The following is a 13,302-nucleotide window of genomic DNA, read 5'->3' on the forward strand; positions in this document are numbered from 1 at the left end:
TAACAGTGGAAAATGAAATATCGTAATTTTTATATTTGAGTCTCTCACTTGGTTGAGGTTTTGAGTTAGGTAGATATATGACGTAAAGTTTTGTTTTATCAAGTTATTTCAACTGAGTTGAAATTTGTATTTTATTTTGACATAATTTTTGCAAAATTAAACTTTACTTTTTTCCAAATAATATGTGAATACACATTATTTATAGTACAGACCTGCATAGTGATTTATTATATTTTCACGTAAATAATGTTTATTTAAGTTTTACAGACTTTAATATATTTTGAGGTAAATGAATTAAATATGAATATAATAAATCTATTAAATTGTAAATAGAAATCTTTGTAAAGCAGAGAATAATGGGTGCTTTATTATCCTTTAATTTTTGACACGTCACATATATTTATGTATTATTGAAATGGACATTGAAGGATATATAACATGTTTATTGTTGATATTTTATATTACATCGTGTACTTAATAAACTTTTATCTCAGCTGGCTACATTTTTGTATAATATTAATTTTGTGATATTTATGTCTCCTCTAAACGATACTACAATTCTGAGTGCTGATTCCAAAGGTATGTAACAAGTTAGTGATAGTAGGTGTAAGCAATGGCGCCATGCGAGTTGCGAGTTGCGTGTGATCACAAATGCCTCGAAGTTTAGACAATAAATGATGTTGAGAAAGAGTTTTTGTTTTATTTTAACACGCTTATAAATATTCATCCAGCTATATAGGCTCTATAAGCCCTAAGTTTCAGTTAATATTCTTAATTTTTCGGTTAATTTTCTAATGGAAAGTGTATTTTTGAGTTTCTGAAACTTAGTAACTACTAAGTAGTAATATTATATTAGAAGCTTGTTTATTATCATGCACTCAAATCGAATTTGCTAATGCTCTGAGTGCTCTGAGACCATAGAAATCTAAATATGTAACAAGACACATAGAAGTGCTTTAATGTCATAATTCGTATGAAAACCGCTGTCGCCAAAATCAACACATTTAAACCGATAGCTAAACAATACACACAAGTAAACTATGCCTTTTATTGGACAGCTTGATTTTAGTGAAAACTAACTTAAATATTAAATTAAGCTTTTAAATATGTATCCTAACGCACGAATTTACGGTTTATTTTAGAATAACATCCCTAAGTATATGAGACGTTTTGTTTCTTTTTGCTCCAATAAGGTTGAAACTGTGTCATTCATTGTTATTTCGATTACTATGGTGACACTCGTAATACTTGTAAATATTCTATAATTTTAAGGAAAAACGGCATTATTTCTAAAAAAAATATTTACCGATGAAATATTATTCCTTTATTAGTATAATTACAACTTGTGGAAGAATTTCCGCAATGGGAAATGCTGAAACACACCATGTTTACACACATACGTCTCCATAGCAACTGAACTGTGACGAACACACTGGTGATGTGAAAGTCACCTGAGTGGCGACAAGGTCACGCGCGCTTACGACTTCTAGTGTCTTGTTATTTAGATTTCTATGTCTGAGACCAATCGCAAATCAATGAATCGTGACGTTCACTCGGCAAATGCTGTTGGGTTGCTTTTATTATATTATGTACCTACTAATAATAAATTATTATAGTTTTAAGTCTTTGCAAGGGAAAATTACACTACAAATTTTAAAATCTTTCCAAGATCAAAGTCAATTTTAATGTAGGTAGATAAAGCATGTGTTATCCTATCTAGTTATCAATAGCTTGATTTTAATTTAAATCCAGAAATAATGATTCACCTACTTTATCGGCAAGTGGGCAAATCGTATAATAATTATTAGGTAAGAATAACGTAATAATTTGAGGTTTTAAGTACTACCTAATTATTTTCCTTGAAGTCGCGTGGTGGTTTATTTGAACAGTAATTTGATCCAATTATATTCCTATAGCTAACGATGCAGTTTGATACGATTGTCTACTAATCATTAACATTGTTCTTATTTAAAGCATTTATATTAACTGCTAAACATTCTAAGTTGTATAAAAATCTTTTATTTTCAAGTTAAGTCACGTTAAGTATCATTTTAAAGTATTATAGACCCAATCTCAACTACATTTTAATTTTTATGGCAGAATGTGAAATTTAAATCCACAATTTTCATCAATCGACACAAAATATTATCAGTTTCATATTTTATGACGAACTATAAACCAATTTGTTATCACGGATTAGCAACAAAATTGCAAATTGTCATTATAGCAATCTTTTTCAATTACCTAGGTAGGTTCCAAGTGACCCGATAGTGTCAGCGGACTCTTGGAACAGATGGTAGGTACCTAGGTACCTAGCTGAATGCTGATTAACTGGTTAAGGTCATTCATATGAATACATGAAAATATCTACACCTTCATATTATATCATTAAAATAATCGACCAATCTTCATTGAAATGAAATTCTGAATTATATCAGTGCAATGCACAGGAGAAAATATTGTAATTTATGCAATTTACGTGACCTTAGTATAAAGAAAGTTAGAGCTTCCCTTTATTGTATCGTCACATAAATAGCTATGGTAGAGACTAAAGTCTTGGTGATATTTTCTCCAGCGCTACATATGATTTTAGTCCTGTCAGTTGATCTGCATGCAATGTTTTATATGGGAAGAATGAAGAATAGATAGGTATTATCAAATACTGACAAATTATCTATACGATTCAAGAAGCAGTATCTTATGTGGATTATAGTTATCTTTAAAAAAGCAATTGTTTAACAGAACTAAAAGATTTCTTAGAAAGTTGGTGTAAATTTACCGACTATCAGTATCAAATAATCAATTGTAATGATTAGTTGACAATAGCATTAACTCGATTGCATCGAATGCTATTATAACCGGTTAGACTTTAGACGATCAAATTACCTATCTACTACTCAAATATTCATATTTCATATCAGCTTTCCGCCCGCGGCTTCACCCGCTTTCTCTTAAACCTAATAAATTGTATACTAAAACCTTCCTCTTGAATCCCTCTATATATCTATTAAAAAAACCGCAACAAAATCTGTTGAGTAGTTTTAAAGATTTAAGCATAGTTACATAGGGACAGAGAAAGCGACTTTGTTTTATACCTACTATGTAGTGATTTCACAGAGCACTATGAAATTTCGAAAGTAAAATATTTTTAATGAAACATATTATGAAATTAGTTTCATAATTTCTAATCGCTGATAAAGTGAATTATAATTTTATGGATTTATATCTGAAAGATAAACTGCTGATACAGAGATTCTAGTATTAACCTTGGAAGAATAGCATATAAGTTAATATTTCTTTAAAACATGTTATGTATTAATAAAATATTCAATAAATAGGAAATGCCTTATCTATTAACTCGGATAAAAGTATGCAAAGAATTGAAGCGCCATCTACCGATTACATGTGTGAATCTGAATCATATGAAATCATTGCATTTTAAATTTTAATGTAATTCAAACGAACATATGGGATTCAATTTTCCACTAATTATATTGGAAATAGAATTATGGGTAATTCGACGACTGGGTCAATTTATGCAGTTAAAACTAGTCATTCGAGGTAACTGCTGGCTAATTGGGACTTATGGATTGGCTTAATTTTATACTGACATATTTTGCGTCTAAAAACCTGTCGCTAGTTACGGCATTTCTGTGCTGGACTCCAGGTATACAGGAAAAAAGTGTTTTGAACAAACAAAATAAATAGAAATTATAATGCTATTAATTATATTTTAAAATGCTTTTACACTGATATTTGTTTAATTGTTGTTGTGGCGAATACCCTGTCTCACACTTAGAGCATTAGTTGGTTTAATCCTCTAAGGTCTCACACGACTTCAGTGATCTATTCTATTATTTAGTTAAATGAATTAAATTGTTTTTTGAAGTTTTAATATGTATGTATATTCCCAATATTTTTTTAACTCGAAGTTAAACAATTTTTTTAAATAGTCATGTTTACTAGAATCCTACATATTAGCTAAATTTAATAGTAAGGATTTGAAAATTAGATACTGTTTGCCGAATGATTTAATGATGCTGCTATTTAAACGAATTCTGTTGATAAAGAAGTTACCAGTGGCCCATCATCTACCAAATTATTACTTATAAATTATAAAATCGAAAGCAATACTTTGAACTGCTCTTGCATCAATATACTTATGCATTATAATAATTTTCAGAAAATGTGACTAAATTTGTGTCGCTCGCGGGCTCGATGGAGATTAGAATCCGAATCTACAATGACTTCCAGAATCTACCAGAATTACCTGCATACCGTGACTACCGCGAAGGCATAGTCTTAGGTATTGGATGCGATGGAGCGGAAAATGTTCTTAATGAAGTAAGATTAGAAATAACCTATAGGGAAATGCTTTTCACATGCTAAAAGGGCTTCAGTATTAAAATAATTGCTTATACATATTTGTTTTATTAAAAATTACAAGAATTTTTAGGCATCAGCAAGTCGCGCATTCAATCATCGCCATTCCTGGGTTTTCCTTCATGAAGCTCTACAAAATATGTCTTATTTAGAAGATATTCTTAAAGACACTGTTATGCTTCCTGACTCTGATGTTGTGGTTGCTTTTGAAGACACAATGTTTGACGTGTACAGAGTGAAAATTGGCGAACCTCTAACTACTTTGAATCTTGATATGGATGAAAGCAGAGATATGGTGGCACTGCAAGCGAAACTTCCTTCAGCCGTGTCGAGGAGAAAGGATCTGCACAACTTGTATTTGAAAGCAGCTACTATTGTTAGTTTCTTTTGTTTATGTTATTTTTTACAGATATTTAGACCACCTGATTTTTGAAAGCTTTTTTTTTCTCTTACAAGATTATAATTTCGGGGAATTTCATTTATAACATTTTTTTATAAATTCCTCCTTAAAACTTTGGTTTCATTTAAAAATCAATAATTATTTTTTCTTGTCTCTTATCCTCACTTTGTTATTCCGCAGGTAAGTCAACCGCAGTACTTCAAGGGCTGGTCGGATCTGACAAACCGACAAATTGATACATTTCCGAAGCTTACGTATCCTCTGCTTATGATTTTAGCTGAGGATCTACATTTTCGGTAATATCTTTATTTATATATTAGTTTGTTTATTATTATATTTATTTCATTAGAATATTTAAAAATAATATTTTCATGTTCTTAAATATTTCTTTCAAGTTTCATTATCTTGGCTTATGTAGCCAAATAAAATAATGTTTTGAGTTGTATAATTTAATCAATAGTGGACAGCTTTATAATCTTAGATAATATTTGAATTTAACCATCTTCCTTGCGACTGAAAAGCTACAACCTGAAGCAAATAGACTTCTACGGCGAGGAACGGAACGGGTCGTTCAACGGTCTGGCGGGGATCCTGCAGCGGCATGAGGTTGAGGTGGGAGTCACCTCCATGTTCATGAGAAAGGACCGCTGGCGCGTGCTGCATTACTGCTCCGAGACTGTTGAGCTGGTGTAAGCGATCTTGTTATTTTTATAGCTGAAATAATATAAGTTTATTAAACTGATAATTTTGCAGATTTCAATTATTATTAATGTTTTGGGAAGTTCTCATGTTGAATGCTAACATGAACATGAACATTAACATGAACATGAACATTAACATTGCAGCGGCGCCTTCATATTCCGGCAGCCCTCCCAGTCAGCGGTATCGAACGTGTTCCTGCTGCCGTTCAGCGCGGGCGTGTGGGCGGCGGCTGGTGCTGTGTTCCTGGGAGCTGGCGTGCTGCTCGCGGCGCTCGGCTTCGTAGCACGGAGAAGCGCACTTGGTGACGAGACTGCGAAGCGGCTGAACCTCAAGGAGGCGTTTACTTTTGCGATCGGGGCTGTTTGTCAACAAGGTATAGGATATAAACGAATAGGGTTTCTTTTAGCTAAACAGCAGACTTATGTAGTGAAATATTTTTTAACAAAATAAGTTTTGGATTTTAGAGCGGATATAAGTAGTTAATATGACATGAGGAATAAATTATTATAGAAGATACATTTATTTGTAAATAAATATAGAAGGTTAGGAAATGTATGATAAAAATGAAACTAATGAATCAACTATCATTTAATTAATGCTATGTTCCTACTTTTATTCCCAGGTTCCGACCTATCACCGCAGATTCTATCAGCGCGCATCCTCATGCTGTTCACGTTGCTGTCTTCTCTCTTCGCCTTCACATCATACTCCGCGAAGATTGTCTCCATTCTCCAAGCACCAAGCAACGCCATACAAACCATAGATGATCTGACTCACTCGCCTATGGGCATGGGAGTTCAAGAGACTACGTATAAGAAAGTTTATTTTGCGGTGAGTATCGTCTTTTTCATCTTTGTACTACAGTAAATAGAATTTTGTGCTTACTGCTAATTAAATAAATAAAGGAAAGTGTTAAAAAACTGTTATTTCAGTATTTTCTGAATTATTATTATCAGTTTGGTAGATCTCTGATTATTACAAATCACATCATTTTTTTCCATTTTAAAATAAGTTATCTTTTTAATATTGTGTTACAATTTCACAGGAGAGCACAGACCCAGCGACACAGCGGCTGTACCGTCGCAAGCTGCAGCCACTCGGAGACGGCGCTTACTTGAGCGTCGTGGACGGTATAGAGCGCGTCCGTCGAGGTTTATTTGCCTTTCAGGTTTTGTCAGAAGTCTATCAAATTTTCGATCTTTATCGATATCAATTTCGGTGTATTCACTTATGTATTCAGTATTCACTATTCAAGGAAGTCTGCTGAATATGAGTAAAAATTTGAGACAGAGTTGACTTTAACTTAGCTGCTTACATAACTAAAATTAACTACTCAAGATTTTTCAGTTATAAAATTGGTTCGAAGTCCGAACATACTTTTAAGAGAATCTCCAAGTTAATTTAAAAGTTGCTTTTAAGCTTTAATATCTACTTTTAATTGAATTGAAGTTTAGGTAGAACAAAGTTCTGGCTACGACGTGATAAGCAGAACGTACACGGAGCGAGAGAAGTGCGGCCTCAAGGAGATCCAGGCTTTCAAACTGCCCATGGTAGCCGTGCCCATTCGAAGACACTCTGGATATCGGGATTTATTTGCGGCAAGGTATGCGTAATCTCTACAAACATTTTTAACTCAAGAATTGTCTTTATGGAAATTCTGATTTAGATACGTAGTTACCAACCTAATAATCCTGTTACATTAAAAATAATGTACGTGTATTTTTCTGAATCTTTTGAGTCAGAAAAGAAAAAAAAATCTTATAAATTGATGATTTTTATATGTTTTGAACTTCTGATATTATAACTCAAAAATTACTTGTATTTTTGAATTTGACTTCTTCTCCTTAGTTCAATTCAATATACTCGCTGTCTTTGGCGTTGCTTATGGGCGCTATAATATGTAGTATCAATGATAGTACCATCAGTGCGTGCGCTCATTGCCTCCACTCTCATAAAACTAACTTTATAATACAGACTTCGCTGGCTCCGGGAGACAGGTCTAATGGACCGCGTTCGCCGCACATGGCTAGCGCGGCGGGCGCGCTGCGACGCGGGCGGCGGCGGCTTCGTCAGCGTGGGGCTCGCCGACGTGCTGCCCGCGCTCGCCGCGCTGCTCGCCGGCGCGCTGCTGGCGGTCACGCTGCTGCTGCTCGAGCTGGCCGCAGCATGGACCCGGCGCGGCACCGCTCGATGCGTGCCGTGCAGTAACTAACGGCCCGCGACGCCGCATTTCTAGCGATCGTTGTTCGAAGCTGTGTCGTCGTAATTTTGGTGACAAAATTGTAGTTATATTATTTTGATGTATTAATAAATAGATGGCTTTATGTGTTTACCACTACTGTGTTTTATTTCTTTCTGTTTCTTTCTGTACGATAAAAACTCTATGTGCCCGTCCTCCATACCTTCTGGAAACAATTCGAGTTAATGTAATTAATACCACGATTTTCTAATCGAAATCTAATTAAAAATAAGAAACTTAGTAGGTATGGTGAGAAAATAAAACAAAATGTATTTTACTAAGAACTTATATTTACACGCACACTCACATTCACGCAATCGAAATGTTACATTAAATTCACTCAATGTAACTTATAGTAGAGTCTTGATATGTTTGACTGGAGAGTTAGAGGTAAATACAGAGAGCAATGAAGACAGTGAACAGTATCAACGCCAGCAACACGTAGTCGAGGAGCTGAGCTGCTGCCGCCCACGCGCTGCATTCTACAGCAGAGCCCTGAGAGAATAAACGAATTTGTTTAAATATAGAATAGGTACTATCAGTAATATAATATTATGATCTAAGTGTGAGCCTATGATGTGCTTTAAATATTATTTACTGAGTTTCGTATACCTATAGGTAGATTCACAATTTATGGTACTTAATTAAGTTTTTGCTATTTGTAGATCTCTATAAAAGTGGGAGACTAATTCTACAAAAAATAGAGGTAAAAATCGATAAAGATATAGAGCTGTGGACTGTGGAGGTAGGTACCTACTATTCAAACAAAAAACACGTACCTAGATATGTTTCGACTACATCTTTGATCATTAAAAATAACGTGTAGTTTTTAATGATCGATTATATCCTTTCTCTTTATAAATATTTATTATAATGGTCAAAAGCTCTCACCTCCGGAGGCGAAAGCTTCACAATCGCGGACACAGTAGTAACCACGGACCGCAGCAGATGCGGCGGCGGTCGCGCGCAGTTCGCCACGCGCAGCACGAGCGCGCCGCACGCCGCCGCCGCCGCGCTCGCGCCGCTCACAACGCACATGAGGGACATGGCGAGCGGTGCGCTGGAAGCTACGGGGATGCGGACTAGCGCGGATATCAACCTGGAACATCAATTCGTTTAATGCTACATTAGAATATGAAAGAAAAATGTCGATTTATTTCATTATCCAGTATTCATACTCAATTTTTAATACATTTTTGATAAAAGGAGGGTTAGTTGGGAAAGTTTTTGGCATTAAATACGTATACGTGTGCTACTTGAACTAAAGTAATCTCTTCTCAATATGCTTGAGAAGCATGACTTAATTTTATTTCTGTTCAGTATATAATACATTTTTAATAGGATGCAGACTTGCAACAAGCACACAACAACAAAACGTCATTCTTAAAACAGCACTTCATTGAAATAATACATATGACCTATCAACCTTCTTAACTCACCACAAGGAAGCGATCCCCGCAGCAGCTGCACACAGCGGCGGCCGGCTCGCGGGGGGCAGCATGGCCGCCGCCACGAGCAGCACCGCAGCGGTCACCATGACGGTACCGACCGCCAGCGCGTGTGCTGCCGCGCGTCGCCGCAGCGTCACCGACCACTGCACGACGACCTGCTCGCCGCCCACACCGGTCCACTTCGAGACCATGCCGCGCAGTTTGAGCAGCTCCCAAGAACCAGATTCGAATACTGTTGCGTGCTGAAAATCCATTTATTTAATCTTAGCAGCTTATTTTGGAATTGAGAGGCTTTTATCAATAATTCTATAAATTTCTTTATATTATGTAAATAGTTTCAGTTTAAAAAATTCGTACAAAATATAGATTAACATAATTTAAAACGGCAATAAATAAAGTGAGCGAAAGATGATACTTCGAGTAGGAAGCGTTTTAGGTAGGTACACATAGCATCTTCCAATAAATACGGAGTAAAAATCTGGCCAAGATATTGTTGAATATGGACATAGAATAGGTTAGGTTAGGTTAGGTTAGGTTAGGTTAGGTTAGGTTAGGTTAGGTTAGGTTAGGTTAGGTTAGGTTAGGTTAGGTTAGGTTAGGTTAGGTTAGGTTAGGTTAGGTTAGGTTAGGTTAGGTTAGGTTAGGTTAGGTTAGGTTAGGTTAGGTTAGGTTAGGTTAGGTTAGGTTAGGTTAGGTTAGGTTAGGTTAGGTTAGGTTAGGTTAGGTTAGGTTAGGTTAGGTTAGGTTAGGTTAGGTTAGGTTAGGTTAGGTTAGGTTAGGTTAGGTTAGGTTAGGTTAGGTTAGGTTAGGTTAGGTTAGGTTAGGTTAGGTTAGGTTAGGTTAGGTTAGGTTAGGTTAGGTTAGGTTAGGTTAGGTTAGGTTAGGTTAGGTTAGGTTAGGTTAGGTTAGGTTAGGTTAGGTTAGGTTAGAATACATAAAGAAAAATATTTTTTACACATAGTAACAAAGTAAAACCTGAAAGTCTACTCACCTCAAATTCACTAATAGTGATATTCATTTCATCAGACGAATGCGATCGCGAACCAAACGTGAACACAGCCTGCTGCTGATCCTTTGGCCACTCCAGGAGTTGCAGGTCGATCGGGGCCTTGATGTCCAAATGAGCGAGCCAAGAAATCCTGCCATTACTGGACAGCATGGCTCGTAAGCCCGTGTCCATTTCTGGTCCTAGTGTAGCGGTGCTGAGTATGGTGATATCTGGTACCCAGAGACGGTCGGCTGTTGTCAACGCGGTATCGCAGCCCCAGTCTGTGGCGTTCCATGATACGCGTTTGTCTTCCCAGCTCTGAAGATATTTTGAAGCTTATTTTAACAACTATATAGAGAATATTCTTAACTTGTGACCTGACTTCACACGCCTACCCAACAGTGAAACAAATTTAAAATCGGTAGTTTCTGCAGCGCTTTCACACAAACTCCAATATGCTAATATCAATGCTTTTACTTTTATTTTAGATAATACATTATTACTTACTAGCTGTAAATCCGCAAGAAGCCGTAATGTGGCACTGCTGTCGTAGATGGAGGCGTGTCGCACGTTCAACGCTGCTTGCACATGCACAGGAGTAGACGGCAGTATCTCCCGGTCATACTCCGCCAGCAATGTATCCAGCTGTGTGGAGAACGACGTCATGTTGTTGCAGGTGCATGCTGCAGGTCTGCATCCTGATAGAATATGATTATAAACCCACAAGAACACTTGGTTAATAGAAATTAAAATTCCTACGGAAACTTCTACAACACTATCCTAAAATAGGTCAAAAATAAGCTTAAATTCTTACAGAATTGACAATACTTCAAGTGTATTTCGCACAAAAAAATTAATTACCAAATAATATGAGAAGAGATAAAAGCACGAGCTGCCTGGCCGCCATTCTGTGAGGACTAAAACAACGGTTACTCTTATCACTAATATTCTCAACATGTATCTGACTAGTCTGTAGGTACCAATTATTATTAAAATGACTTTATAATTTTGTGATATAAGGATTTAGTAGTTATTTAGTCTTCGACTCCCAAACTAGCAGGACTTACTAATTGACTAATTGTTTTATCAGGAAATAGTGTGCAGAAAAATGTAAAGCAATTCTTGAGTGTAGAACCTCTCATGTCTCTACAAAGAGTTAAAGTATAGTAAACTATGGTTTTAAAGTAAAACGTCTCTATGATCTATCTCAAAAATGATGACCCTTGTGATGACCGTGTCACCAGCAGAAGAGGTTTAACAAGATATTTTATGAATGGTATTTAATAAAATTGAAAATTAAGAATAGTTCAAAACTTCACTGGTCAGTTACTTTAATTAATGTACGTAAACCACAATAAAAATAATAGGAGCTTTTAATAGGGCTTCAGGTGCAGTAAGTAAAGTCAGGTAATTTCAGTTTCACTTTTAGCAAATCTTAATGCATATTTAGTATATATGGTTTCATATACTTTCCTCAACTCTTTCATATTTATTTTATTTTAAAGTAATGAGCATAAAGTTTGTCAAGCGTTGTCAAGTGGCAGTGCGTGGGCACATTATCGGATGCTGCGTCCGGCGCCGCAAGGACATAAAATTCCCATAATTCCTATATTCAGCTCGTTCCTCAAATAAATAATATCTAATGCCTAAATTATTAACAATATATGCACTGATCAACTGGTAAGTTAAGCACAGCTTACTAAATTGTTAATTCCATAAAGACTACTTTACGATAAAAAGTTTAAAAAAAATAGGTAATCATTATAAAAGCACTACCTAATAAAACGATGCTAATAGTTCTGGAGCTAAGAAACAGGTGTTATAACTCATATCTCATAATTAGTGTGTGTGTGTATGGCGAATGGCGAAAATAGTCTCCATTTTGTCTTATGTGTCCATGCTACATCCTGACTGTATAGTGTATAGGTATATGTATTCTGTAACCGACTGTTTACAAATTATTAGGTTGTACAGGTTCTACAAAATTAAGTATCTTGTGGTGTTAGGCTTTTACTACAACGACCACTTTTTACGTCGGTTTTTTTTCTCTCTGCATTAACTCCTTTCCGATTTCTGAACACAATCTTAACTTTTTGTCCGATTTCTGAACACAATCTTAACTTTTTGTCCAAATTTTGAACACAATCTTAACTTTTTGATTAAATTTGAAAGAAATGGTTATCTAAATAAAAGTCTATGTTATGGCAAAAAGGAACTTTATTTCTTTATTTGAACATTCATCGGGAAACAATACATACAACAAAACAATAAACAAAACAAAAACAGATTCTAAAGAATAAAGATACAACAAACTTATTTTTCTTTAAAAAGTAAAATACTTATACGTAATATAAAAAAGATATTTAAACTGTAAGTTATAATCTCATAAACCTATGTTTATATCTAACATATTATTGCTTAAAATTTAAAGCCGTACAATTATTATGCATTTTCTTTTAATCTAGGAATCTCAGAACAACGTTTGTAGAACATTTTGGATGCTTCATCATTTTGTAAAACGTTCACGGCTTAAGGGTCGACCGTCCTACCTACACAGGTAGAGCCTTCATTTTTTTTCTATAGACAATTCAAAGGTCACTGAATTATTTTTCAAGTGAAACTTCTTTATGTGCGTTTAGAGTAAAATTTCAAGGTCGTGTCATGGCAATACGTTCACGGCATGGAGTAAGGCGACGATTAGGGTATCTTTGAATCTTGAAATAGAAGTTTCACTTTTGACACGTGTGCTCGTCACAGACGGTCTTTTTATTACTATGTTTTAATTTATACATATTATGTAAGAGATAAGTTTGTACAAAATAAATAATTCAATTTAAATTATACATTGTAACACTTATTTCCTCGTCTAAAACTTACATTGTTGCTAGCAACTCGTGGATTTATTATTGAAACACAAAAAAGTAGATTTTTAATCAACAATATTTATCGCATTTTATTGAGCTTAAATGCATATTTTAATATCCGTCATATTAGATATTAATAGGTATCTAGTGTTATAAATGTAATTTAGATAAAGTAGATCATGTTTAAGATAAAATTGTAATCCAATTTCTTTATAAATACATATATATTTTGATTGATTGATAGGTACTTGTAATCGATAATGTAAGTGCAAGTT

At 35.0% G+C, this 13,302-nt stretch overlaps 2 protein-coding genes across 2 annotated transcripts; one reads left to right on the forward strand and one right to left on the reverse strand.

Annotated features, from left to right (window-relative positions):
• Positions 1–3,585: 3,585 nt before the first annotated feature.
• LOC149908705 (ionotropic receptor 75a-like) lies at positions 3,586–7,697 on the forward strand. Its single transcript, XM_090101493.1, has 10 exons — positions 3,586–3,667; positions 4,184–4,344; positions 4,457–4,759; positions 4,964–5,079; positions 5,305–5,472; positions 5,629–5,858; positions 6,108–6,316; positions 6,531–6,653; positions 6,940–7,088; positions 7,460–7,697. Exons 1-10 carry the CDS (start codon positions 3,586–3,588, stop codon positions 7,695–7,697), a joined length of 1,779 nt encoding a protein of 592 aa, XP_089957619.1.
• A 335-nt stretch (positions 7,698–8,032) lies between these two features.
• Positions 8,033–11,070, reverse strand: LOC149908706 (5-hydroxytryptamine receptor 3C-like). The gene is made up of 6 exons (XM_090101541.1): positions 11,025–11,070; positions 10,671–10,861; positions 10,167–10,481; positions 9,164–9,417; positions 8,616–8,823; positions 8,033–8,219 (listed from the first exon to the last, which is right to left on the reverse strand). The coding sequence occupies exons 1-6, from the start codon at positions 11,068–11,070 to the stop codon at positions 8,109–8,111; spliced, it is 1,125 nt and encodes a 374-aa protein (XP_089957667.1). The 3' UTR covers positions 8,033–8,108.
• Positions 11,071–13,302: the final 2,232 nt, after the last annotated feature.

The sequence above is a fragment of the Colias eurytheme genome, chromosome 4, assembly GCF_061535395.1.
Source record: "Colias eurytheme isolate Ceu_HAF_F1 chromosome 4, ilColEury1 Martin Lab GWU primary, whole genome shotgun sequence".
NCBI lineage: Eukaryota > Metazoa > Arthropoda > Insecta > Lepidoptera > Pieridae > Colias > Colias eurytheme.

Excerpts from the sequence above, each read along its gene's own strand:
- LOC149908705 (XM_090101493.1), top strand. The coding sequence starts at position 3,586 with ATGGATTGGCTTAATTTTATACTGACATATTTTGCGTCTAAAAACCTG. Across the intron at positions 3,668-4,183 it reads ATTTCTGTGCTGGACTCCAG|AAAATGTGACTAAATTTGTG; the intron begins GTATACAGGAAA and ends AATAATTTTCAG. Across the intron at positions 5,473-5,628 it reads TCCGAGACTGTTGAGCTGGT|CGGCGCCTTCATATTCCGGC; the intron begins GTAAGCGATCTT and ends TTAACATTGCAG.
- LOC149908706 (XM_090101541.1), bottom strand. The coding sequence starts at position 11,070 with ATGGCGGCCAGGCAGCTCGTGCTTTTATCTCTTCTCATATTATTTG. Across the intron at positions 10,482-10,670 it reads TTCTTGCGGATTTACAGCTA|AGCTGGGAAGACAAACGCGT; the intron begins GTAAGTAATAAT and ends AAATATCTTCAG. Across the intron at positions 8,220-8,615 it reads TGAAGCTTTCGCCTCCGGAG|GGCTCTGCTGTAGAATGCAG; the intron begins GTGAGAGCTTTT and ends TTATTCTCTCAG.